The sequence below is a fragment of the Haliotis rubra genome, unplaced genomic scaffold (assembly GCF_003918875.1).
Source record: "Haliotis rubra isolate DU_JTF1 unplaced genomic scaffold, ASM391887v1 Scf819, whole genome shotgun sequence".
NCBI lineage: Eukaryota > Metazoa > Mollusca > Gastropoda > Lepetellida > Haliotidae > Haliotis > Haliotis rubra.
Window position 1 is genome coordinate 192,234 of NW_025767545.1, and position 27,727 is coordinate 219,960.

General features: G+C 39.2%; 1 protein-coding gene and 1 long non-coding RNA gene across 2 annotated transcripts in view; both read left to right on the forward strand.

The window, feature by feature from the left end:
• Positions 1-84: 84 nt before the first annotated feature.
• LOC124261969 (sodium-coupled neutral amino acid transporter 9-like) lies at positions 85-20,678 on the forward strand. The gene is given in 17 exon segments (XM_046696329.1): positions 85-386; positions 684-737; positions 3,015-3,135; positions 3,968-3,983; positions 3,986-4,052; positions 5,426-5,489; positions 5,809-5,849; positions 5,851-5,900; positions 7,210-7,377; positions 7,689-7,751; positions 10,284-10,469; positions 11,120-11,230; positions 12,491-12,597; positions 12,920-13,024; positions 13,805-13,953; positions 19,317-19,406; positions 20,093-20,678. Coding segments are annotated over 17 exon segments (1,671 nt in total). The 5' UTR covers positions 85-297; the 3' UTR covers positions 20,283-20,678.
• A 6,641-nt stretch (positions 20,679-27,319) lies between these two features.
• LOC124261972 overlaps positions 27,320-27,727 on the forward strand; it is a 30,087-nt gene continuing 29,679 nt past the window's right edge. The window contains exons 1-2 of the long non-coding RNA XR_006894480.1: positions 27,320-27,406; positions 27,502-27,511. This is a non-coding gene — a long non-coding RNA (uncharacterized LOC124261972). The remainder of the gene's footprint in view (positions 27,407-27,501; positions 27,512-27,727) is intronic.

Sequence of the window (27,727 nt, forward strand, 5' to 3'; positions counted from 1 at the left end):
ATGACCTTGACCCGTCCCTGACAGCTCAAGGACGTTTAAGGGCAGGCAAAGATAATAAAAAATATTTATCCGTCAAGAGAATCAACTGAGGGGAACTGATTCAGAATATGTCGTTATTGTGATTTTTGTAGAAAATATTAATTGTTGCTGATGCTCTGTATATTTACTATTTTTAGTTGACCTGAAACTAGTGCGGGGAAGTGCGCGCCTGTTATGAGTGTGACTTCCTGTTATTAATTGGTCAGCTGCTCGAGATGATGTATTGTCTAGTTTCCTGACTGTGGACGTAATCGGATCATGGAAGACACAGTTGGACGCGGAGGCTATTCAATTAACTCAGAAAGAATATTAATAGACGAAGCTGAGAATGGGGAATCACGCGGAAGGTCTTGTTTTACATTTACACGTGACATCGCCATAACTGTTTGGGGTTTCCCTACACAGTATCTATATTTGACAGATAAAACATTATGTCAGCAGTACCGCTGGTTCCTCTTTTCAGTTTCCTTCTTCCACATTGTATGAAAAACGAAAAGTTGTAGCCGTGTTACTGCGATTGTCCTTCAAAAATCAGCTGCCGAACAGGTTGTGAATGTGATTTTTGGATAATCAGACTGATACCTTTTTAATATTTATCAATAGTATCGGTAATTGGATTACGATAGACTGGTTTGTAATTTCAGAAGCAAAATGGGGAAAGGAACTCGCAAAGATGGAGATGTAGCTACAGCAAGAAGGTATTGAATTGTATTCATAACATTTTGTACGTCACCAATGATGCATATTTAGAGTCACATAGTGTCATGCATATGTCATGTAGAGCGTAACGCATATTTCATGTTGAATGTCATGCTATCTGTGGAACAGTCATTAATGGCCCTGTGATTCAATATGCAATAGTTGCATTTCTTGGGCATGCTTGAAAAATGAAATCTATGCATGATAGGTGATATGTGGATTCGAATTCTATGCTAGTGTGTTTCATTTAGATGGTAAATGTCTGAGACCTGCATATCTTGAGGCTTTCCCCCAACATCAGTCTGACATATGAGGATACAAACTGAATTATATTCAAAGCAGCATTATACGCTACTCATTCATATATTCAGTCTTTTAAATTAGAGGAAACTTGGTGTCTGTAACCTACTATGGTGTCTGTGATATGCTTTTTTGTTCATGAAGAAGTATGTAGCCATGCATGGAGTCATCCAACAAATGACATCTTTACCATGCCAGTGTGATGACGTAAATAGGGGTTGACCAATTTTAGTCAAGGCGGCAGACCTAGGATCAGTAGCGAAGGTCCATGGTTAGAATTTTCACCACAGAAGTCAGAAGTAATATAGCCACTACACATGTCATGTGGAATGTCCCTATTGTCATTCATGTCATGTAGATTGTCATGTGTGTGCTTAATAGCAGACATTAATAGTGACTGTCAGTTTCATCTATCACATATATGGTGTCACTCATATGACCCATGTGTGCAATAAAACTTCAGTGTTTTGGTGATAAGGAAATATTTCAACTGTTATTTATTTCTACCATTCATGGTGCAAAGGTTGAACATTGGCCTTAGTTGTGAAGGGCAGTATGGATATGAGTATGATAGATAGACATAGGTAACTTTATGTACAATTATAGTCCGTTTGATTTCATTTGAGACCGATGAATTGCTTCCGAACACAAAATCTAATAATTGCAACAAAACAGATTTTGCAGTCACATGAAATTGACAGACCAACTCTGATGATTTGTCTCATATTATAATTATGGATACCCAAATAAAAAAGTTGTTTAACAAATGATCATCATTTTGTTGTCACTTTTCGCTATTTTTTACGAAGGTGACCACTTGCAGGGAGAACAGCCAGGTAATCAACAAGCGGTGTAGTGAAAATGGGGGTCATCTCAAAAGCCATTATCTGGTTACCACTTTGAATGTTCAATCAGAGTCAGTGTTGCTGCTTTCAGAAGCCATGATTCTGCATTCGGAATCGGTGTCGCTGTGGTCAACCGAGTGAGAAATTCATCGGTCTCAAATGAAATCAAATGGACTATACTGCAGTGCATACAACAGCGTTATCCATAAAGTTGTACATTTCCTAATAATAGTACTTCAGTAACTTCTGGAATGCCAATAATGCAGTGAAGTGACTTGATGACATGTTAAGAATGATATTCCAGCAATATCACATTGGAGGACACCACATGCTTCACTGAGATGCTAAGGAAATGTGAAGGAAACACAGGGGGTTGAAGCAATACTGTAAGGTCACAAAGACAAATGTTTGTAGTGACTTTTTTTAGTGGTGAAATTGAAATACTAATTAAAACATACTTTTTTAATATTTAACTGACTAAAACACAGGAAGATATTTGGAAGAGTAACAAGAAATACTTTTAGCAAGTGGATCATCTTGTTTTCACACGGAAGTAAAACCTACTGTATATCATATCATCACACGGGACATGCTGCACTAATGTATTGTTTGACCCTAAGGTGAGGTGAGGTGAAATTGGGTTTTACGTCGTGCTTGAGAATATTTCGCTCATATGACGACGTGGATGCGTGTGTATGTGTATGTGCGGCTGCTTGTACTAGCCCAGACTTAAGCTGGTTTTATAGTGCTAGCCCACTGAGATACCATGCCGCAGTGAAACATGAATACCCCACTCAGACACATTATACTGACTCCGAGCCGACCATTCCTTATTGTACCCATTAATGCCGAGCGCCAGACAGGGACCAACAAGTACCAAATTTTGGTATGACGCGGTCAGGGACCCCAAGGGGTGGTGGGGTAGCCTTGTGGTTAAAGCATTTGCTTGTCACACTGAAGACCCGGGTTTGATACCCCACATGGGTACAATGTGTGAAGCCCATTTCTGGTGTCCCCCCAACATGATATTGGTGGAATATTGCTAAAAGCGGTGTAAAACCTCACTCAATCACTGACTCTTTCACCCCAAGGAGACACTAACACTGGTACAAAGTGATGTTTTGTTTCCAGGCAGCCGATTCGTCAGTATTCTATAAGCGGCCCTGCTGATGAAGGTGATGATGAGACCAAGGCACTACTCAGTCGCTACAAGTACTACAACAAACTGGCTCCACACCATGAAAGTGTGCTGGTAAGATATCTTTGTTACATGTGCATTTGGTGTTATATATTCAAGAGCACTTGCCACTGAACAACTGAATTTCACATGACATGGCTCAGTTCTTCAGCTGGTTGTCTGAAAGTGTTGCAGGGATTCACATACTCATTGCAGACATGTTTTCAGTGTATGTTTATCTCAAAGTAAGAGCTAAAACATTATAGCAATACCTACCTGATTCTTCAATACAGGCCCATTAGTGCTTTGGGGACGGTGGGGTAGCCTAGTGGTTAAAGTGTTCGCTCGTCATGCCGGAGACCCGGGTTTGATTCCCTACATGGGTACAATGTGCAAAGCCCATTTCTGGTTTCCCCCGCCATGGTATTGCTGGAATATTGCTAAAAGAGGCATAAAACTACACTCACTCACTCTCTCACTCACTCACTCAACCACTCACTCAACCACTCACTCAACCACTCACTCACTCAACCACTCACTCAACCACTCACTCTTCAACACATAATCTAAATATGTCTTGTGAAACACACCCTCCAGCCTACTGGGTGTAGCTCCAGAAGCTTTTTTCCCCAAATACAGATGTGACTAATGATCTAAGTTAGCCAAGGAGTGTTGAAGCTAAGTGGCTGGGTTACAATTGAGCAACACCCCATGAATTGAAACATCAAGTGTTGCATCTCTGTGACATTAATGTATGCTCTGCTGTAGATGATTTTGTTTTGTCCCTCAATTTTATGGAGTCCAGTAGATCAATAAACACTCTAAGATACTAATTATGTGTATCTTCTCTTGTTATGACAGTGTTTCATACATTTTATTCTTTCCAAATTGATCTTGTGTTTTTCAGCAAATGCCAGAACATGTTGTCCCGAAAACTACTGGATCCAGATACTTATCCCAGTCAAGGGAAAACAGAGTAGCATCATCACCATGTGAGTATCCAGTGAATATTTAAATCTCTTTAATACATTTGACGTCATATAGCAACAAATATATGATAATTTGTGTTATTTTTAGCCTTAATAATATCATTACTGTCATAAAGTGTAGCTAATTTTATGATTTGAAATTTCGCTGTTTTTTTTTCACAACATAACATTCTTGTATAAAAATCTATTTAGCTTGTCTTGATCTATTGAGCCAGTGTTAGTAGACAATGTATACAAGGGTATTTGTTTTTTTCTACTTTTGTTACTACTACTACTACTAATAGTAATAGTCAAATGCATTCTTGAAACGTCCAGACAATCGGATTATTATTACCCCAGATAATCCGTTTGAGTTAACATCATTCGCCTCTAGTACTGAACATCATTTGCTTGATAACGGTGTTAGTAGCTACACCGAAACGTCGCTCATATTATATTAAAGAAGTTGTAAATCCATAAAACTCTCCTCGTTGCCCAGATAACCCAACTGCCTGTTAGGAGGGTTATAGTCACGTGACTTTATCCCACTGGGTACCCATTTTCTGCTGGGTGAACAAAAGCAATTTTGAATAAACTCACACTTGATCTGTTTAGATTTGACATGCTTATGATATTACTATATTGTTTTATTCTTTCAAAATGCATATTTATATCTGTAAAACATCTGTAAAATTTCTCTGAAATCTAGGCGGGTAACTGTTAACATCATTCTCCTCAAGACAGGCTGATGATGCCATTGCATTTTGGTTCAAATCATCAGATTTTAATGTTAGTTCTCTTTATGTAGAAAATATTTTAATATAAATGCTGAAGTCACCTTTACCAAGTGTCTTTATTTGTTAATGTTATTTATTGGTGACTTCATTTCCATAAGAGTGAGTAAGTAAGTTGGGTTTTACACCACTTTTAGCAATATTCCAGCAATATCATGACGGGAAACACCAGAAATGGGCTTCACACATTGTACCTATGTGGGGAATCAACCTTGATTGAGCGAACACTTTGAAGACAGGGTTACCCAATCGCCCCCATTTCTATAAGAGATCCTGTGTCGTTTGAGTCTTTGACTATTCTTGACCAGTTGTTTTGCAGATCAGTTTATAACTTTTAACGTTTACTGATGAAATTCCAGAAAACAGTTATACATCTCATCAAGCTGATACTGATTGATCAATAAACTAATGATTACTTGAACTGATTGAATTACTTGCATAAACTAATGAATAATGATCACTCAGCTATGTCAGACCTATGTATTGTTTGTATCAGTTTGTAATAGAGTTTGTTGTAACAGTGTTGTAAATATTTCATTGGTATTTGTTGGATCTCTTGTGTGTATTCAAACAAACCATTGTCAAATCTGTGTCTTATTACAGTTTCTCCCTGTGGAACACAATGATGGGGACTTCTATACTAGCAATGCCTTGGGCCATCAAGCAGGTATAGCACAAGGATATTATATTATTATTGGTCATTTGATATCCGTTAAGATCCGGGTTTGAATTGTTCTTCAGTAACCCATGCTTGTCGTAAGAGGCAACGAACGGGTGGTCAGGCTTGCTGGCTTGGTTGACACATGTTATCATATCCCAATTGTGTAGATCGATGCTCAAGCTGTTGCTCACTGGATTGTCTGGTCCAGACTCAATTATTTACAGACCGCCCCTATATAGCTGGAATATTGCTGAGTGTGGCGTAAAACTAAACTCAATAGAATGATGTGCCAAGACTCAGGATCATTATGTTTGTTTCATCTCAGGCTGGCTTTGTCTGTGGCATAGTCCTGTTGGCTGCCATGGCGGCTCATGTTATACACCAGCTATAGAATACTCAAGTCTGGCGAGGGAATCGGTGAGTCTTATCTCTTCACATGTTTATGGTTTTGTGTACCTTGTAGCCACTTTGTATGTAAATTCTATAGTGCCATATTCAAGTTAACATGGTGATATGAGATTCCTTGATTCTTTTCTGGCGAATTGTTTTGATTTTATTTAGTGTCAATTTTCTTCTGCTCAAACATCATGAATCAATCATCTCACAGAAGACTGATGTACTTATCTAGTGTGAGTACACACAGATATGAATCGAGGCATCTTTTAACACATAGAGTTATAAGGCTGTGTACTACAGATTGCGAGATACTGGAAATAGCATGTTCTTATTCCAGTGCACTAAACTTTTGTCTAAAAGTGATTGAGTTGGAATTTATTCTGCTTTTAGCAATATTCCAGCAATATCACAGCAGGGGACACCGGAAATGGGCTTCACACATTGTACCCATGTGGGGAATTGAACCCATGCCTTTGGCATGATGAGCAAATGCTTTAACCACTAGGCTACCCCACAGCCCCCTTTTTGTCTAAAGAGGACCATCAGGAGATTATGTTGCATTGATTTCAAATGGTTTCCCATTCAGATTTATTCAGTTAAGTTAACTAATAACATTTAACATTGTTAGAACATAGCCCTTTTGTATGAGGTAATACATTTTGCTGTGCAGAGTTTCATCCCTTAGACATGTCAGGACCTGCTGATAAAGGTTGAAATCAAAGTTGCCTTCTGAAAGTGATCTTGACTTTTCAGCCTCAGTCTTATTCCTATGAAAGTTGTGGTCCCGTTTCACAAAGCTATCGTATCGCTACGACTGTCATAAGTCTATGTTACAGAATAGGAGGTATGGCTGTCGTAGCGCTACAATAGCTTTGTGAAACAGGTCCCTGTAACTTACATCACCTTTACACTCTTTCTTGCCACCTGTTAATATAATACTAATCAAAGCTGTTCTTGAAATCAAGTTAATGTCTGTAACATATGTTATATTTGGGATTACACTTTCTTAGTAAAGTACAGATTCTAGTACTTTTGTTGGGTTGAGTCCCATCTGGGATTCGAACCCATACCCTCAGAGTCAGGCACCTAATCACAGTGGGTGAGCAGGTTAGACGGCTGACTTTGTGTGCTGGCGATTAGGTGCCTGACTCTGAGGGTGTGGTATGAATGCCGGATGGGACTCAACCCAACAAAAGTACTAGAATCTGTACTTTACTAAGAAAGTGTAATCCCAAATATAACATATGTTACATTTGGCCACTTTCTAAATGGCATTGTGTATTCAAAGTTAATGTCTGGATATCACCTTGGTGTCCATTGTTTATTTCAGCTGGTTCTAGTGAAACGTTTGAGTTTTCTGATGTTTGTGGGTACTATCTGGGCCGATGGGCAGAAATAGGAGCAGTTTTCTGCTCCTTGTTGTCGCTGCTAGGTGGCGCTCTTGTCTACTGGATTCTCATGTCCAACTTCCTCTACAATGTTGTCTCATTTATATACTGTGAGTACCATGGAAGGTCTTTTGTCAATTATGTCAAATATGAATCAATATTTTCAGGTGATTTTGGTACAAACAGACTTCTGTAGATGTAACATGGTGGTTGGTTCTGCCAACCCTAACAATATGACAAGTAGGAAAAATCATAACAATCAACCATACAAACATACTCCTAATCCCCAGATCCAATCTTAATTGTCGTCATAAAAATATTATGCATGCCAAATGGTAAGATTCAACACAGAAGGTGCCATTTGTTTTCGTCATGGCGACCTGTTTCAGTGTAAATATATAGAAGTACTTTGTATTTTCAGACAAATTTGATGATGCTGACAATTCTACAGTGCCACTGGTCAACTCGACAGACCCCTCAGATGGTAAGAAATTAAGTATTCATAAAGTGTCACATGGTGGCCTTAAAAGTGGGAATGCAACTATGACAACTGGTATAATTTAGAACAAAATTCTGAAGTCAAATCTCTTGAATTATTTTTTATACTTAAAAGTTGGAGGCAGTTTGGTAAATACAAATGACCTTAAATGGGATATGAAAGTCATTATTGTTCTCTGTCCAGATTAAGCTTGCTAGGACTGCATTTTGGCTGAGTTTAGTCTTAATATCTCTTTTAGGGACCGTTCATAAATTATGACCTGGGGTGGGGTGGGGTGGTAATGATTTTTATGGAGAAGCATGTACAATGTGAATGACCATCCCCTTCCTAAAATGTATGTACAAAGTTATCCCCCCTATGATGTCATGTACAAAATCGATACACCCCCCACCCCCAAATTAATTAAGCATTAATGGTCCCTTATGTCCTCTGCTTTTTGTTTATTGTTTCAAATTACACTTCACATACCATAGACACCAAACCGGACAATCTCTGTGTAACTATGTAAGTTTTGTGTCACATAATCTTGTGATTCTTTGTAAATAACAAACACTTCCCATTTCATATTAATTTCCTGTTCCACTTCCTTGTCAACGTTTATCATATGATAAATGATATTAATATCCATGATATCAGATAATGGCATGTTGATTTAATCTCAACATCCTCAAACAGTTTATGTCATTGTTTATTGGCTGTTTTCTATCTGTCCATTAACAATCTTTTCCTCCATAGGATGTTTGTTTTAGATCATAATGTGATCGGGAGTTATTTATTGCATTAAATGAAAAATATCAAATTGTGAAAAATCTTTAAGGATTGTCTAAGATTTTTGAAGATATGTACAACCATTCTTATGATCATGGGACTTCATATGATGTAGTTGGAGGAAAAGTGTTTATGCTGTGTAAAAATGATTTCCTCATTTATAGATATACTGATTGAAAGAAATAAGGGAACATTGCTTCTTCACAGTGTTCCTATGTTTATTCTTAGATCTTCACTCACAGTGCAATAGAAAGCTTGAAAAGAAACCTGGAAAAATATAAAGGAGCACTTGATCTTTCATGTGTTCAAGTTATTTGTTTCCCTCAGTATATGTTGTTTTGTTAAAAAAAAATTGAAACATTTCTTTGACTCTGTTCACAAGTGACTTATCCTATTGTGACAGTTTTAATATTGCCTTTTTCTCAATGTTAGAAAGAAAATCATCACTGACCTATAGGTTCTAAGTTAATAATGTTTTCTGACTTAAGACAAGATTCAAATGACTAGAAACGAATAACTAACCTGCAAAGTTGAGATAGATGTGTCAATGCCCTTTTATGTCATGGTAATCCTATGATCTCAGTATTATTTAAGGTTGAAGTGCTGTGAGTGGGTTCTCTGAAGATTTGCCCACCTAAATTTTACCCCCCAAATTATGCATGTCCCCAACTATTTAACACTGCAGATGGCTAGAACATCACAGTTTGGGCAAAATGTTCCCAGTCTGTTCTGGATCGGAACAACACTGACATGTTTTCGTAACAAGTGTCTGAAGTGGTGTGAAAATGTGTTTCGTATTGTTTTGATTAAGCCAAATCTTTATGTTCATACATGTAATAAATAATATTTCCCCCTGTTTTGTCTTTATTGAAAGTGTGGTTAAGAACACTTCTTATATCTCAGTAACTGCTTTATTAAACATGGTGATATTTAACATGAATGTTTCTTACCATAACCTTACCTTATGATGTTCGTAAAGTTTAGGAAGTATTAATCATATTAGAAGAGGTCATGCTGGCCTCTCAGAACAATCAGCAGACCAATTGACAACCACAATTTATCGCACTGATGCCTGAAGATTTAACTACATTTTTACAGTGGACTCCAACCATACTCACTGTATCATGCATCATAATTGTTTTACTGCAAACCTGAGTATAGATATTCCACTATCAACAACTCAGGGGTGGAAATAACCCATTGCCCGACGCCCGAGTCCAGTGTTTTTTTCTGTCGGGCAAGCAAATTTGTATATCACACTGTACCGGTGTCCAGTTGATATTCCAATGTTAATTATGTTGTTTATTTAAAAAATCAATAAGAAAACGGCCGGTATAGTGGAAAAATTATCAGGGCAAGTGATTTTACATGTGCCACTGTACCGGAGTACACTAGCAATATTAAAGTTATTTCCACCCCTGCAACTTAATGACAGCTATGTGGTCAGTATAAGACTTTCAATATGCCAAATGTTTCTGGCCTGTGGGTGACCTTAGTCATCTTTGTGGTGGCCTGAATTGCTCTACCGTCTGTGGCATCAGGATTACCTGTGGAAACTGGATGTCTTAAGTATTCCAGAAACCTCTAATCATGTGGTTTTACCATATGGTAAAGGTGATGATACATCACTCAGGGTTTTCCTTCAGCATCATGCACTCATGTTGTGATACAGCACTCACTCACTCACTCCACCTCACTCACTCACTCACTCACTCTCTCACTCACTCACTCACTCACTCTCTATTGCAGCTGTATGCTCCAGCAGTGCTGGGGGCAACAGGTCCCTGGGTACAGGTGTGTTAGGGGAGACAGCACACAGCACCTTCAGCAGATACTGGGATGAGCAGTATACTGTGCCTTTCTTCCTCATTGTCATCCTTGGGCCACTTCTTAACTTCAAGTCTCCAACATTCTTTACCAAGTTTAATGCTCTGGGTAAGTTGAAGCTAGAATTTCACTCAAAATGGACCTGATTCTGCCCTTTTGTAACATTTTGTATAAAACATATAAATAGCAGGATTTTTTTTTCAGGTTTTATGTGATGTTGAAGGTTGAAGGGGTCTATGGATTCTTGTGAAGCTACTTTGGGTTTTGTAAATTATGCATTTGTTGATGTTTTAACACAAACATCAATGTACACATAGTGTAACTTTCCTGTAAATACATGTAAAAATACTGGTTTCAACACTTTTCTCTTGAAGCAAATTACTGTTATTATATAATTCTACAGTAATAACATTACAGACTGCATATTCAATCATCCTAAAATAATTGTGGCGGTTCATACAGCATCAAAGACATTGTTCATGCCCATAATGCATCTGAAGCCAATCAGGAAGTAGTAGTCCGCTGATGGGTGTGGTCTGATTCTCTTTTTGATGTAAGGGAACAGATACCATTATTTATTCTTTGAAAAACTGCAAATATGACACATTATTAATTTAAGGGCTGCTCATACACAGTCAAAAGCAGAACAATTGAAATGCTGGCAGCAACATTGCATTTGTCTCAGAGAGACTTCTTCACAATAACTTCCCTGGTGATATTTCTGTATGGGTTATACAATACTGTACTCTGTTTCCCAGGAACAATATCTGTGGCTTACCTGGTGTGTTTTGTGGCTGTGAAGACATCCCATTGGAAGTTCAACATCAATTTTAACCCAGATGAAGCCTTGTCCTTTGATTATGTTGAAAGTAAGTAAGCAATGCTAAGAACAATGTAATTCCAAAAAATTAATCAAAAGTTTGTTAGAAATATTGACTGTGTGAGACTGATTCCATTACATCTGGGTTAGAACTGCTCTTCATCAACCCATGCTTGTCACAAGAGGTGACTAACAGGATTGGGTTGTCAGACTCACTGACTTGATTGATGCCTTTCATTGTATCCACATTGATGAAACCCATGATGTCAGTCAGTGAAATGTCTGGTCCAGACTTGAATGTTGGTGGACCACTGTTATATAGCTAGTACATCAGTGAGTGCGGCAGCCCTAGAACTCCATGTGTGTTATGACTAATGAGCCACAGGTGATTAATGTTGATTGCCTCCATGGTCATATTGCTCATGTAGTCCAACACTAGTTTATCATCCTTGGGGCGTAGGGTAGCCTAGTGGTTACAGCGTTCGCTCGTCACGCCAAAGACCCGGGTTCAAGTCCCCACATGGGTACAATTTGTGAAGCCCATTTCTGGTGTTCCCCGCCGTGATATTGCTGGAATATTGCTAAAAGCGGCGTAAAACCATATTCACTCACTCACTCACTCACCTATCATCCTTGACTTGTGGGTTACAGGCAGCTATGATACAGCTGAATTAATAACTGTGGTTGCAGGCTGCCATGATCTGCAGCTTGATTAGTTACCATGGTTACAGTCAGTCATGATGCAGCTTGATTAGTTACCATGGTTACAGTCAGTCATGATGCAGCTTGATTAGTTACCATGGTTACAGTCAGTCATGATGCAGCTTGATTAGTTACCATGGTTACAGTCAGTCATGATGCAGCTTGATTAGTTACCATGGTTACAGTCAGTCATGATGCAGCTTGATTAGTTACCATGGTTACAGTCAGTCATGATGCAGCTTGATTAGTTACCATGGTTACAGTCAGTCATGATGCAGCTTGATTAGTTACCATGGTTACAGGCAGTCATGATGCAGCTTGATTTGTTACCATGGTTACAGTCAGTCATGGTGCAGCTTGATTTGTTACCATGGTTACAGTCAGTCATGATGCAGCTTGATTAGTTACCATTGTTACAGGCTGCAAGAATACACTTGGAATAATTACCATGCTTACAGGTTGCCATGATGGAATGGTTACAACTTCAATATTCCTGCAGCATAAAACAACATTCACTCATTCATCTATGAGACACAACACTCCTTTCCTAAAAATATGCTTGGAACAGTTTGATATTTCAGGCGATTTGGTGTCTTGTGTGTTTCAGACTTCAAGCTGACATTTCCAGCCTTGACTGGTATAGCAGCTCTGGCCTATTTTGTTCAAAACTGTTGCCTGGCAATCTGTAGAAACCAGAAACATCCAGAAAATAATGTATGTATAGAAGAAAATACAGACAAAACCTTTAGAATAAAATCTTGGCTGATTATAGTTAACATCTAAACTTGTCATCTCGTTCATTTTACCTGGCCTAATACAGCTGCAGTTGGTAAAGTATTTACATGATCTAATACAGCTGTAGTTGGTAAAGTATTTACATGATCTAATACAGCTGTAGTTGGTAAAGTATTTACATGATCTAATACAGCTGTAGTTGATGAAACCTACAACTTGGTCTCCTACAGATCTTTATGTTAAAGATTCCTGGCCATTCAGGTAAAGTATGTTGTTAACACATCACTGTTTCTGTTTTCAGGTTCGAGATTTGACAATAGCCTATATCCTGGTAGCTGCTACCTACATCTACATTGGTGCCATGTTTTATGCATCTTTCCCACTGGACAAATCTTGTATAGAGGATGTGAGTACCATAACTGGACACATGGATATATACCTTCTTCTTTATTCATGGAAACCAGATAGGTGGTGCCTAACTAACTCAGCGTGCCAAACTAAATCTTGCTTAATATTCAAGGTTTATTCTTTTCAATTTGGATTCAAGATAACCAAGGGGAAAACCTAATTGCACTGTTAGTCAGTATAAAAGCATAATGCCTATTTCCATTTATGTGAAAGATACAAAGTACTGTCAGTCTGTTTTTAATGATTTCGGTGTTGATCACTTCCTATATTAGGGACCGAGCATAATTTATGGCTAAGGGGGTGATCATGATTTCTATGAAGTAGCATGTACAATGTGAATGCCCCAATTTATGTTCAAAGCAAGTGAAACCACCCCACCCCATGCATTTCATGTACAAAATCAATTACCCTTCCATAATTTTTAAGCAAAATTTTTAAATATGTACATATATAAAATTGATTACCTCCCCAGAACAAAATGGGTGTGCCCCCGAAAATCACCATCATCAAACCCCGACCCCACCCCCAATGCACCCTATCCCATCCCCCCTCTAGCCATGAATTATGAATGGTCCCTTAGCATGATAGATATTCCACAGGCTCCTGTCTTCTTGTTGCTTAAGTGTTTCTAGATGTGTACATTGTGATATCAATGTATCTATGATTTGTAGCCAAGGGTTGAGTGGTTACTTAGGCATTCCCTGCTGAATGACATAGACATGCCTCCTGTGTCCCATCTCCCGATGGCAGCAGCTAATGGCTAATATGTGAATTTCAGAATCTGCTCAACAACATTAACACAACTGACGTTATGGCATTCGTGGCACGCATCGGCCTGTTCTTCCAGATGCTCACTGTGTTCCCTCTGCTGCTGTTTATATTCAGAATTCAGTTCCTGCAGGCAATCTTCAAGTCAGTCTGGCCAAGGTGAGTGTTGTCATGACGATACTCTGCAGCCCCAATTGCTGGATGAAGGCGTGAAGGAAGTTTAAAAATAAGTTATTACACATGTTTGATGTGTGGGTTAGAATAAGTAACAGTACTTGCTTTACAATGTCACTCAATGGATTTGTTGGTTAGACTCTCTTGGTTGATTGTATGTCATTGAACCCTGACAATGGAAGATGTGTACTTATAATATCAATCACAGGATTGTCTGGTCAAGACCATTTATAGGCTAGTCTGGATCTAGCTTAGTATTGAGTGCAGTGTTAAACCTGTTTAAAAAAAGTGTTTAATGTTTAGCTTAAAAAGTGTGATTTCCAAGTGTTCCCTTGGGTGGGTGGTTTATAAATGCAAACTCTTTTCCAATACATGTCCCTCCTTCCCCGTTACTCCCTCTCTCTAGATGACAGTATGTGACGTTTAATTGCAAATTTGACGTCTTCACTGACAAAGTCATTATTTTTTCTTATCCTGACTCATGATCTTTTGCTTATCTCCCTTTCCCTTGCGAATGGTAGTGGAACACTTGAATCCCTTGAAGTTCCCGAAGCGGACGTAAAAATACACTCACCCACGGGTTACCTCCCTTTTGCCTACTCCCGCGCAAACAGTCATGTGACCAGCCTTACTTGTCACTCTCTCCCATGCACTTGGATCTGCTGTGAAATCCAAAGTGTCTTCAACGGGGAGGTTGGGAGGGCTTCTCATCATGAGTCAATACTTTTTATTTGGACCATTTGGCATCTATATCTGCAGGTCTCACTTTACTACGCAGACAAGGGCTACTTGCATCCTGTTCATGGAGTGACAGATTCACCCAACCGCTACTTAGAGCTCCATGGGAGGCGCGCCTACTATCTTTGGAGGACAAATAGACGATGCAGCTAAGGAAGCTACGCACGACTCTAGAGAAGTTATGATGATAAAATCCATAGATACTCTGGCCAACATCATCCGTCATACTACGCAAAAGTATAACAGCAAGTCCAAATATTCCGGCATAAGGAAGGCAAAGGAGAAGAAGTACTCCAGCTCCAGAGGCGGCAAAGGATCTTTTCGTCGCCCATCTGGAAATTACAGAGGCAACTTAGGGAGAGGCCGCACTCCCAGAGGATCCAGAGGAACTAGATGTTGATATCAGGGTTTGGAACGACTGGAGTCTTCCACCCCCAGCCGAACCATCGACAGTGGGTGGACGTCTACAAAGGTACTGGAAAATTGGGGAATACTAGAGGACGTCTACGTCTCCCAAGTACTGTGAGAAGGATACAGAGTACAACTCAAGGCCACACCTCCGCTAACCCTCAGCCCGATGGTCTTCGACTATGCAGAGGAGCAGGCAGACAGACTACAAGAAGCCATCAACACACTACTTATGAAGGAGGCGGTAGAGATAATAGATCAGCATCATCTCACTCCAGGCTTCTACTCCCCAATTTTTCTAGTACCCAAGAAGAACTCCAAGGAGAAGTTCAGACTGATTTACAACATGCGCAGACTATCTACTGAAACCAGACAGGTTCAGAATGATCCACCTACCTCAACTCAGACTACTCGTCTGTCCAGCAGATTACATGGCCAGCATAGACCTGCAGGATGCGTATATACACATCCCCATACATCCGGAATCAAGAAAGTATCTACGATTCCTATTCAGAGGGCAGCACTTCCAATGGAACGTCCGACCGTTTGGAATATCTTCGGCTCCGTGGCTATTCACACGAGTAACCAAGCCTATAGTCGCATATCTACATCATCGAGGTCTATGCAATGCCTTCTACTTGGATGACTGCATTCAGGTTCACCAAGATGCCAGTCAACTCAGACTACAGCTTAACTTTACGATCAAGTTGCTCACTCAACTAGGATGGCTGGTGAACCTTTTGAAGTCAGAGTTGGAACCAAAACAAGATCTGCAATTTCTGGGGATAAGGTTTATCACAACACAGAATCGTATTGTCGTCCCAGAAGATCGTTGGGTCAAGATACAAGCCATGATTCCACTAGCATTCATCACGCCGTTAACACTACGATCATGGCAAGCTCTACTCGGTCTACTAACCTCGGCGCAGGACTTGACTTGCACAGGAAGGTTACAACTAAGACCACTGCAACGGTTCCTGACAAAACATCTAGACAGCGTCGACCCAATCTTGCTGCCAGACAACCTCAAGAGGTATCTACTGTGGTGGACACACAGGTTGAACGTTTGCGGAGGGACCTATTTACAAGAGCCGGCCTTCGACACATCTCTACGTAGACGGACCGCCTCCATGGTGTAGTGGTTAGAGCATCCGCCCGGAGAGCGGAAGGTCGCGGGTTCAATCCCCAACCGCGTCATACCAAAAGACGTTAAAATATGGTACTTGGTGGTCCCTGCCTGGCGCTCACCATTAATGGGTACAACAAGGGCTGGTCGGCTCGGAGTCAGTATAATGTGTCTGAGTGGGGTATTCATGCTTCACTGCGGCATGGTATCTCATTGGGCTAGCACTATAAAACCAGCTTAAGTCTGGGCTAGTACAAACAGCCGCACATACACATACACATGCATGCACGTCGTCATATGAGCGAAATATTCTCAAGTACGACGTTAAACCCAATTTCACCTCACCTCACCTACGTAGACGCTTCGATACAAGGCCAGGGTGCGCATATCAACAATCTAGTTGCATCAGGGAGGTGGTCCAAAATAGAGCAGCATCTTCACATCAATCTTCTGGGGATGAAAGCCGTGATCAACGCCTTACAACTAGGGTCGAGCTCGCTGAACAACAAAATGCTGATGATCCACACGGACAATTCTACAGTGGCATTCTCCATAAATTGGCAAGGCTTCTACAGTTCACATTCCAGTTGTTCCACATCACGGAGGAAGCAAACATCTGGATAAAGGCGTGTCACATACTCGGAGCCAAGAACGTACTTGCAGACGCTCTCTCCCGACCACTGCACCCATCACCTAAGGAATGGATGCTCCATCCAGAAGCATTCCGGCTCATCATAAGGGAAATAGGATCCCCTTGCATAGACCTGTTTGCCACGAGGTTCAACAAGCAACTACAGATGTTTGTCTCACCAGTTCCAGATCCTCAGGCCTGGGCAACAGATGCACTGAGCATATCTTGGGATGGACTAAACGCTTATGCTTTTCCACCCCCGATATTACTACCGGAAGTACTGTTGAAGATCAAACAGTCACAGGCGCTACAACTGACTTTGGTCGCGCCATACTGGCCAGTGAGAGTATGGTTCCTAGACCTAATAGAAGATCTCGGAAGTCCAACAATCAAGTTACCAGATTGGCCGAACCTACTCATACATCCGCACACCAAGCAAGTCCACGGGAACCCGAATGCGTTCCAGCTACACGTGTGGACCGTATCAAAACATGCTTGAAGAAAAGAGGATACTCCGCCAGGGCAGCCAAGGCAGTAACGCTAGCGTTACGCAGATCGACTCGTAACCTGTATGATGACAAGTGGCAGAAGTTTGAGACTTATGCAAGGCGGAAAGGCTTCACAGCGATGAAAGCTACTCATCCTCAAGTGGCGGAATACCTGTGTCATCTTAGACAGACCAGACATCTGAAATGTTCGACATTATCTACATACCTCGCTGCCATCAGTACAGTGATTACCATGAAAACAGGCATCAAGTTGACGAAAGTACCAGAATTACTTGCTCTGCTGAGATCTTTTAAACTGGAGGACCAGCAAAAGAAGTTCAGAGCTCCGGCCTGGGATCTGAATGTAATTCTACGTCATCTTACAAGTGATGCCTACGAACCTCTAGGCGAGACTACCCTCGAGCTGCTAACACAGAAGACTCTGTTCCTGCTTGCGCTAGCCACGGCAGCTTGAATATCAGAGATACATGCGCTGGACTTTGGTTGAACCAGATTCGACACAGGGCAACATGCTGAAGTTCATCTAGGATTTAGATGGGACTTCATTGCCAGGAACCAACTACCTGGCCAGCCAGGTAGACAGTTCCACGTACCAGCGCTATCTACAATCCTCGGACCAGAGGATATGGAGGACTTATCCTTGTGTCCGGTCAGAACCCTGAAGATATATCTTCAAAAGACTAAGACAAGGAGACGGAAATTCAAGCGCCTGTTCATCCCATTATCCACAAAGACATCAGCAGAAGTCTCAAGAACGACGATATCGTTCTGGATGAGAGCCGTCATATTGAGAGCCTATTAAGCAGCAGGACTAGAACCTCCTAGAGCTTCCAACCCACATGAAGTCAGAGCACTGGCGTCAACACTGAGTTGGAAAATCTCACCCTTATCACGCTGACTTGTTGATAACTTTTACTAAGGAAAAGTATTAGTTTGAAAGTCCATGCGCACAGTCTAGGACAGGCTAGCATGAGTTATTAAAGATCCTGTACGGGTAAAGATCTTACCTGTACGTGAAGGGGTCGCAACTCATTTATGATAAAGATCTTATCATAATCTATGGGTTGTTATAAGATATGAAGTAATAAGAAGATACTAGTTTATCTGTAGCCACGTGAATCAACATGATTCAACTTGTCTGAGACTGAAGTAAGACAAGAAAGTGGTCCCCCCGAGTTATAACGGAAGAATAGGATCACGGAAATGCTGTTTCGCAGTTCCCATGGGGGGGGATACAGGACGTATCTAAGGACAGCTGATGAATCCACGAAGTGGTTGACCCACCACCAATCCGTCGGATTCTATAAACAAAAGATCATGAGTCAGGATAAGAAAAAATATGTAATTTTTCAAGTAAAATTGATATTTTTATGCTTATCCTGAATCATGACGAGAAAACCTCCCCACTGGAAACACTTCGGATTTCACAGCAGATCCAAGTGCATGGGCAGAAAAATTAGGAGAGAGGGACAAGTAAGGCTGGTCTCATGACTGTTTGCGCGGGAAAGGGCAAAAGGGAGGTTACTCGTGGGTGATGTATTTTTACGTCCGCTTCGGGAACTTCAAGGGATTCAAGTGTTCCACTACCATTCGCAAGGGAAAGGGAGATAAGCAAAAGATCATGAGTCAGGATAAGTATAAAAATATCAATTTTACTTGAAAAATTACATTCCTCTTGTTCGTTCACGCGAAACGATACGATGTCGTTTTCTTACTGGTCACTAGAAAAAAGTTCAGCGAAAGTGTTACCCGTAGATAAGCCGACCCCCTTCTACAGGCTGCTTTTTGGGTCTTCAAAATTCAGCTTATCTACGGTAATATACGGTAGATACTAGGATACTTGAGATTTGATGTCAAGGATGAATTTGATTAAGCTTACTGCAAGAAACTTGATGCTATTATTTGGTAATGAGATGATATGTTGCCATGGTTACAGTTGGCGCCATGTCCTGCTGCTCAATCTGGTGCTGATGTCTGTATGTATAGTATTTGCTGTCTTTGAACCGCACATTGGAAGGATCATTGGGTGAGTTTTACCTGTTTTGCTCTTGTAACCACATGTTTTGTTATGACTCTTTGTGCACTCTATATATTTCAGTGGTAGGTCAGTTCATATTCTAACATGTTCTGATGCTTAAAACAATTATTGGTTGTTATGATGTGTCTGTGTGGGGTTTCCATGCTTAAATGCAGCATGGTATATCAGTCAGCTAGCACTATAAAACCAACTGAAGTCTGGACGAGTACAAGCAGCCATACATACACATGCATGCACATCGTCATATGAGCGAAATGTTCTTAAGTACACGTTAAACCTCATTTCACCTCATCACCTCTTTTCAGCAAACCTGTCTAGTTACTATTTGGATTTAAATTGATCTTATCTTTGTTTCCAATATTTCAAATATTGGCATTCTCTTTTCATCTTGCCTCCTTATTCCCTGAAAATTTTTGTCTCAGTAAACTTCTGTAACATTGCCAGACAGGGAGCTGTACTTTGCCTTACGATCAAATCGTATTTTGATCAGTCCATTATTTCATTTTAGGGTTAATTATTGGTATTTATACTGGAGATATGTATACTTACTCATTTCAGTCACCTGTTGCCCAATCCAGAGTCAAGTATTTCAAGCATATTTTGACTGAAGAATTTTATCTCACACGCAGTGTTGTGACACATGTTTACTTCATATCCGTTTTCTTTCTATGCAGGTTTGTTGGAGCATTTTGTGGGTTCTCATATGCCATAGCATTGCCCTGCCTGGTGCACATGCGAGAGCTCTATACGGGCCAGACAGGAAGTTACCTCTCGTGGCCATCTGCAATATTTCACTCCATGCTCATTCTTCTCGGGTTTGCCAACTTTCTTGGACAGTTCCTTATCATTGGCCACACGACATAGGACCACTGGCAGCTCCTTATCATTGGCCACACAACATAGGACCACTGGCAGTTCCTTATCATTGGCCACACGACATAGGACCACTGGCAGCTCCTTATCATTGGCCACACGACATAGGACCACTGGCAGTTCCTTATCATTGGCCACACAACATAGTAGACGTGATCTGCCTATGTTCCACATATACTACAACATATGTACCCTCATTAGTACAGTGTAGTTTATATCCATTCAGTTATGATAAATAGGCTGCACTCCACCCTGACTTTATGTCTGAAGTAGTGTCACTACCTCCATCTCTCCTGTGATACAACGCTATCATTTTGGGACATCAGAATATTGGATGGCATTGATAGTGAAACATATTGTTCCCAACAATACGCCATTATGACATAATTTTTTTAACTGACCATTCCACTTTGTGAATTGCTAAAATACACATATGCAAATAGCAGAATGATATATTTTTTGTACTATAATGTGTATATATTTAGGCTACCTAATACTGAAGGGATCCTTTTAAACTGTATAAATATTTTCTCTAGTCATTACAGATAAGTGTTATTAAGCCTATCAGTAATGATTTTGTGGAATGATAATGTGTACATATGAAACATACCCGACAGTGAAGGGTCCATGTTAAAAATCCTCGTCAAAGGTTGCAAATAGTAAAATTTGGACTTCGGGAAAAGATAAGGATACTACTAAATAACTTGAATGGAGACTGGCAGATAATGGTTGTAGATTGTCTCCATCTCTCCCTTCACACTACTGAAGGGCTTCACTGGGACTTTATAGAGAGTTACGCCTGAGAGGTGTAATGTCCCGATCACTTAGATAGAGCATATTTACCTCACGTTCACAGCAGGTATATTTTTAATAAAATGACCATGCTTTGTATATTGTAGTATTATTGTTCAAGGCAAATATATTTTCTTGTTTTTCACATATTTTTGTCAACATGCCAAAAGACAGACATGGAAATCTGCAACATCCTGTATGTATGATATAAACAAGAGCTGGAGCTGTACTGTTCTTGTTGATAAAACTGGATGCTGTAGAATGTCACTTGAAAGGCTTAGCTTTTAGGTCAAAGACCATCCCTTGCATTACAGAATCTTTACGATTCTGATCATTCTGACTATGAAAAAGTCATCATGTTTTCTAAATCATCGAGGAGTTAATGAAGTTGTGTGTAAATTGACTGTATTATGGCGCTTACAGCTTACAGGACCCATCTCACTATTGTGTACTTATTGCTACTGTAATCAAGGCAGCTTTTTACTGCAAGACTTTATGTTTTCCACAAATTTATATTGAGATAGATGCATTGATACAGTTGAATGGAATTTAAATGCTGATGATGTAAACATGTGCTAGAAATCTCAATAAGCTTAAGTGTATTGTAGGCTATCCTACCTGAGTATACATATATGATCCTCTTTTATCATCATCAATTATCTTTAGTGTCCTCCTCATCAAAAGTGTTTGCATGAATTTATTGATATTGATAATAATGAAGTTGAAATGAACCATGTTGACACAGTGATCAGTTTTAGCTATCCACTTGTAGTTGGTGCTGATGTTTTAATGACTGTGTAGCTAAAAATTAAAGTCAGCTCTTTTCTTTCCAGTACAAACTGCTATGAAAGCTTTTGGCAAAATAAGAAAATTCAATTTTATTTTTAAAGAGATAAAAAATTGATTTATTCTGGTGGGTCTTGCTTTGGCACAGTTAAACACATCAATGCATATTTTTATTAGAAAAATGTCTTAAGTGTTTATAAGCATCACAGTGTGATGCAAGAGGCTGATGATTACTTTTGTCTGTGTGTGGTGTTATTGATTTTCATATGTGTAAAATTGTTTCATTTGTCTCCATGTGTACGCTACCAGTAACTTGGATCAACCACAAGAGCAGGAATTGGGCTGTGATTATTCAACAGCAGCAGTTATACAATGGTTATATCACACAGGGTTTTCGTTTTGTTTTGTATGTCTCAAATCACACATTTATCCCACACAGATTCTTTGTCATACACTTTGTTTCAGAAAAATATCATCAACATAATTGATATCAATATGATATATTTTCCAGTTAAGATAAGTATACTGACTGCATGATATCTGAAAAACTTACATGACAGAATCAGAATCCAGCATCAGTATATACTTAAAATTTATTGTAATTAATCAAACTGAAGGTCACAGTCCACCATGTGTTGTTGATGCTGCAACTGTCATTACTATCTTAATTTACAAGTGCTGGGGATTGTAGGAAGACACCTGTATTCCCACATAAACCCATGTAATCTCACGTCTTATAAAGTTCCACAATGATCTGTTAGTCCTGTTTGTGCATTTACCGTATTATGTTTATGTTCGCAGAAAAACATCAAATTTATTTTATTTTTCATATCCAACATTAAATAGCTCTTTGTACACACTGTTAGTTATGATCAACGAGAGTTTAAGATAATCTCTTCAACCCTGTAATCTCTTCACCTCAGTAGATGTTATGTAATGATCAGAAAAACATCAAATTTATTTTATTTTTCATATCCAACATTAAATAGCTCACTTCTAACACACGAGAGTTTAAGATAATCTCTTCATCCCTGTAATCTCTCACAGTCTTCACCTCAGTAGATGTTATGTAATGATCTGTTAGTCCTTTTCATGCCTTTACCATGTTATACATGTATTCACTGAAAAACATCAGATATATCATATTCTTCATATTTGGCATTGAATAGCTCACTTTCTATTCCAACAAGGGTTCAAGATAATCTCTTCACCCCTGTAATCTCTCACAGTCGTCACCTCAATAGCTGTTATGTAATGATCTGTTAGTCCTGTCCTTGCCTCTACCATATCATGCTTATATCTGCAGAAAAACATCAATTTCTGTCTCATTTCTTCTACTTCACCTTTTATTAAGTTTCTTAATGATCTGTTGTCCAGTTAATTGTTTTTGTATAATGTAATTTCCCTTTTGTTTTGTGTGTCAGATCCAACAATGACAAACTAACAATCTGGCAACCAGAGATCCTGGTAATCTTTAACCCATGTAATCCCACAGATTTCACCTCTTTTGTAATGATCTGTTTGTCCTGTTTGTGACATTATTGTACTATTGGCTTATGTCTGCATGAAAACTTCAGGTTTATATTTCCTTTCCAATCGATAACTGGCCAACTTACTCCCAAAGACAAAACATTGCTCCAGATATTCTTTAAGCCATTGAGTGATTTCTCTTGTTATCATTCACATTAGGGAGTTTGATGAATGATAAATGTAAATTGATAGTATCAGTAAATGTACACTGATAGTATCAGTAAATGTACACTGATAGTATCAGTAAATGTACACCGATAGTGTCAGTAAATCTACACTGATAGTATCAGTAAATGTAAATTGATAGTATCAGTAAATGTACACCGATAGTGTAAGTAAATGTAAACTGATAGTATCAGTAAATGTACACTGATAGTATCAGTAAATGTACACTGATAGTATCAGTAAATGTAAACTGATAGTTTACCTATGTAGGGAATGGTAAACCATCACATCAAATCAGCCGACTCCTGAAACAACAGGCAGGCATAGACACAACCTTCTCAGCGTCCTCCAGCCTCAACAACCTCCTCCATGCCAACGGAAAAAAACAACCCACCGTCAACAACAACAACCCGAAATGTGTTATTTATAAAATAAACTGTGATTGTGGACAAAGCTACGTAGGTGAAACATCCCGACCCATCAACACCCGAAGTCAAAGAACATCGCGATCTCTGTTGCTAATTCGACACCAAATCAGCTATCTCTGACCACATCAAAGCAAACCCCAATTATCAAATAGAGTGGTCCGACTTCACCATTCTCGCCAACAACCAAACGGACTTCACTAAACGCAAGCTCACCGAAGCCATTCACATCAAACGCCATAAGCCCACCATCAACCGTGACAAAGGATACTTCATTCCATCAGCTTATGATCCACTCCTCCACCAATCCCAGCCTATTGTATAAACATCGCACCTATTGTATAAACATCTCCTTGATTGTAACTACTCCTGTGTTTATACATCTCTGGCTTCCATTCACTATCCCTTGTGTACTCACTGGCTTCATCAGCTTACTGCTTAACCAATTATGGCAATTATGTTGTTTCCTTTGTCAATTACTATGTATGTTGTTTCATTATTATATACAGTGTATATATGCAGCTCCTCCACTTCATGTATCACTCTTGCTTGACAACGGTACAAGAATCTGTATCGAAACATCGCACTCACGAAATAAAGTAGTTGTTATCCATAAAAACGTGTTCCATATTGTACGTCTCAACTTCTAAAAATGCCACTCAAACAAGTCAGTAAATGTACACTGATAGTATCAGTAAATGTACACTGATAGTGTCAGTAAATGTACACCGATAGTGTCAGTAAATGTACACGATAGTATCAGTAAATGTAAACTGATAGTGTCAGTAAATGTACACTGATAGTATCAGTAAATGTAAACCGATAGTATCAGTAAATGTACACTGATAGTGTCAGTAAATGTAAACTGATAGTATCAGTAAATGTACACTGTTAGTGTCAGTAAATGTAAACTGATAGTATCAGTAAATGTACACTGTTAGTGTCAGTAAATGTAAACTGATAGTATCAGTAAATGTACACTGTTAGTGTCAGTAAATGTAAACTGATAGTATCAGTAAATGTACACTGATAGTATCAGTAAATGTAAACTGATAGTATCAGTAAATGTACACTGATAGTATCAGTAAATGTACACTGATAGTGTCAGTAAATGTACACTGATAGTATCAGTAAATGTACACTAATAGTGTCAGTAAATGTAAATTGATAGTATCAGTAAATTTAAACTGATAGTATCAGTAAATGTAAATTGATAGTATCAGTAAATGTAAACTGATAGTGTCAGCAAGTATACACTGATAGTATCCAGTAAACGTACAAAGGGATATCAAAATGTTTTAATTATCGCCATGAATTTATTGAGAAATTATGACAAAAATTTGAAGGTAACATCAGTGATCGTTGTCTAATTAATGGACCAAAAACTATTTACATCACTAAATTCAATCTTGTGCTAGTTGATCCAAAACATGGAGTAACCCCATGTATGGAGAAGATTAGAGGCACATAGCATTATCAAGATGATTTTTTATACTTTTGCACTTGACGGTTGCATTGCCTGACAGATTCACGAGGAGATGAAATCTGTTTGTGGTGAAGATAGTCTATCTTATGATACTGTTGTGAGATGGAAAGGCATTTTCAAACCAGTCATATGTCCCTCACAGTTGTAGGGATGTGGACTGCATTTTAACAATACCAGTGAGGTCATTGAAGAGGTGAAGGGTTGGCTTTCCTTGAAATCATGGGGGTCTCATCAAGCGGTCTGCAGGACAAGAAATGTTGGGAGACATGTGTAACTCTGGATGATGATTATGTAGAGAAGTCTTAAGGACAAGAAATCAAAATAAAGTTTCTAAACTGAATACGTCTTGATGATAACGAGACATTTTTGATACCCCTCGTAAATCGATAGTATCAAGTGCGGATGAAATTGTTGTGCATACATACAACAAATGGATATACCAGTATGTCTGTCCTAAATATATACACTCCTTAAAACAACTTCTAGAACACCCCAGAGTTTAATATGACTATAGTTAATCAAGGCATCGTAGAATTGACTAGTTATTTGAAAACCTTGTTTGTATCATAATGAACCAACCAAAAGCTCAAAAATGGTCAGAAATGTTGTAATATCGAAGCATCATTTACAGCTGGCATTATGCTGTGTATCTCTTCAAACTGAGTAAAATCTCTTTTGTTTATCAACATCATTTTTGTATTTTGAAGTTATAGTCCTACATGTATGTGTTGTATTTGATGTGAATATGCTATCATTTCATGTTTGCCATAGTAGCTTTCTAGTCACATTCCACTGTGATATTGCTGTACGTTCACAGACTGTTATAGATCTTCCTGTTGTCTGGGGCTGTGATAAAGTAACATGTATGCTTATTGGAACATATTGCTTAACTTACACAGAAGGCTCACATTGGCAGTGGTTTACTGGAATTGTAAGCGTTGATGGTAGCAGCTTAGTATCATGGTTATTCAAAGAGTTTTTATGTAGAATGCATTTGATTGGCTAACCTAAGATACATATATGTTTCCATGGACCTAAAAGGGAATAAGTTGTGCCCACCAGTCGGCTACTGTTTTCAGTTGATAAGGAAATGGGCTGGGCTTGTATGGTATTATTGTGCTCAACAATTGTCACTGATTTCATAATATTGTCTAAATTGTTAATCATTTAATAAGCAGTCTCCAAGGAAGTTATGTTATGTAGTCATTGTGTATACCAAGTTTTACAGTTATAACTCAGTTATTGCGTATACTAAAACTGTCACCTAATGTCAATACTTCCTGGGTGTGTATACACTACATTCCTCCATCACTGTGACATGTCTACTTTATACAGCTAGTGGAGTGAAGCAGGTTTATGTTGGTCAAATACATCCTACTCCTTGTATAGACTGTGCAAACACACTGAAGCAAAGTGTAGAGCAGGGAGCCATTGTACTAACAGATCTCATGTTGATGTGACCCGTGAAGGTCCAGGTTAGAATGCACCTTCAGCAACCCATGCTTGTCGTAAGAGGCGACTAACGTGATTGGGTGGTCAGGCTCGCTGGCTTGATTGACACATGTCATCAGTTCCCAATTGCGCAGATCGATGCTCATGCTGTTGATCACTGGATTGTCTGGTCCAGATTCGATTATTTACAGACCGCTGCCATACGGCTGGAATATTGCTGAGTGCGGCGAAAAACTAAACTCACTCACTCATGTTGATGCAACTCACACACATGCCCGCAACTCACATATGTATGATGGGGACACAGACTTATGACATGATTGAAGCCAATGCTTGAAGGTGATGATTGTCTGAGCATCCATCTTATTGGAGTGTGTGAGTGAGTATGGTATAACCCAGCTTTAAACACTATTCCCATATTTTCCTAGGTGAAAAATAATTTCCAGGTATTTTTTTTATGATGAAGGAAAGTAGTGTGTGTACCAGGTGACCCAGAGCACAACCCATGAAAAATAGTTGTTCCTGACTCTTAGTTTGTCAGTAACAATACCAAAGTTACTTGCACAGGTGTAAGACAAAACCTAGTTGCACCACCAGATTCCAGTTGTACTGCTTTTATTGCAATATGTAATATATGAAATATGTTTTATTCAGAGTTTACCCATTAAAATATTGGGGTGCACCTGGTGCAAGTTAGACTAATAACCAGGTTGCACTTTGTAATATTGGGTTGCACCAGTGCAAGTAACAAAGCACTAAATCGAACCCTGAATACAATATTCACATTTCCCATGAATCAC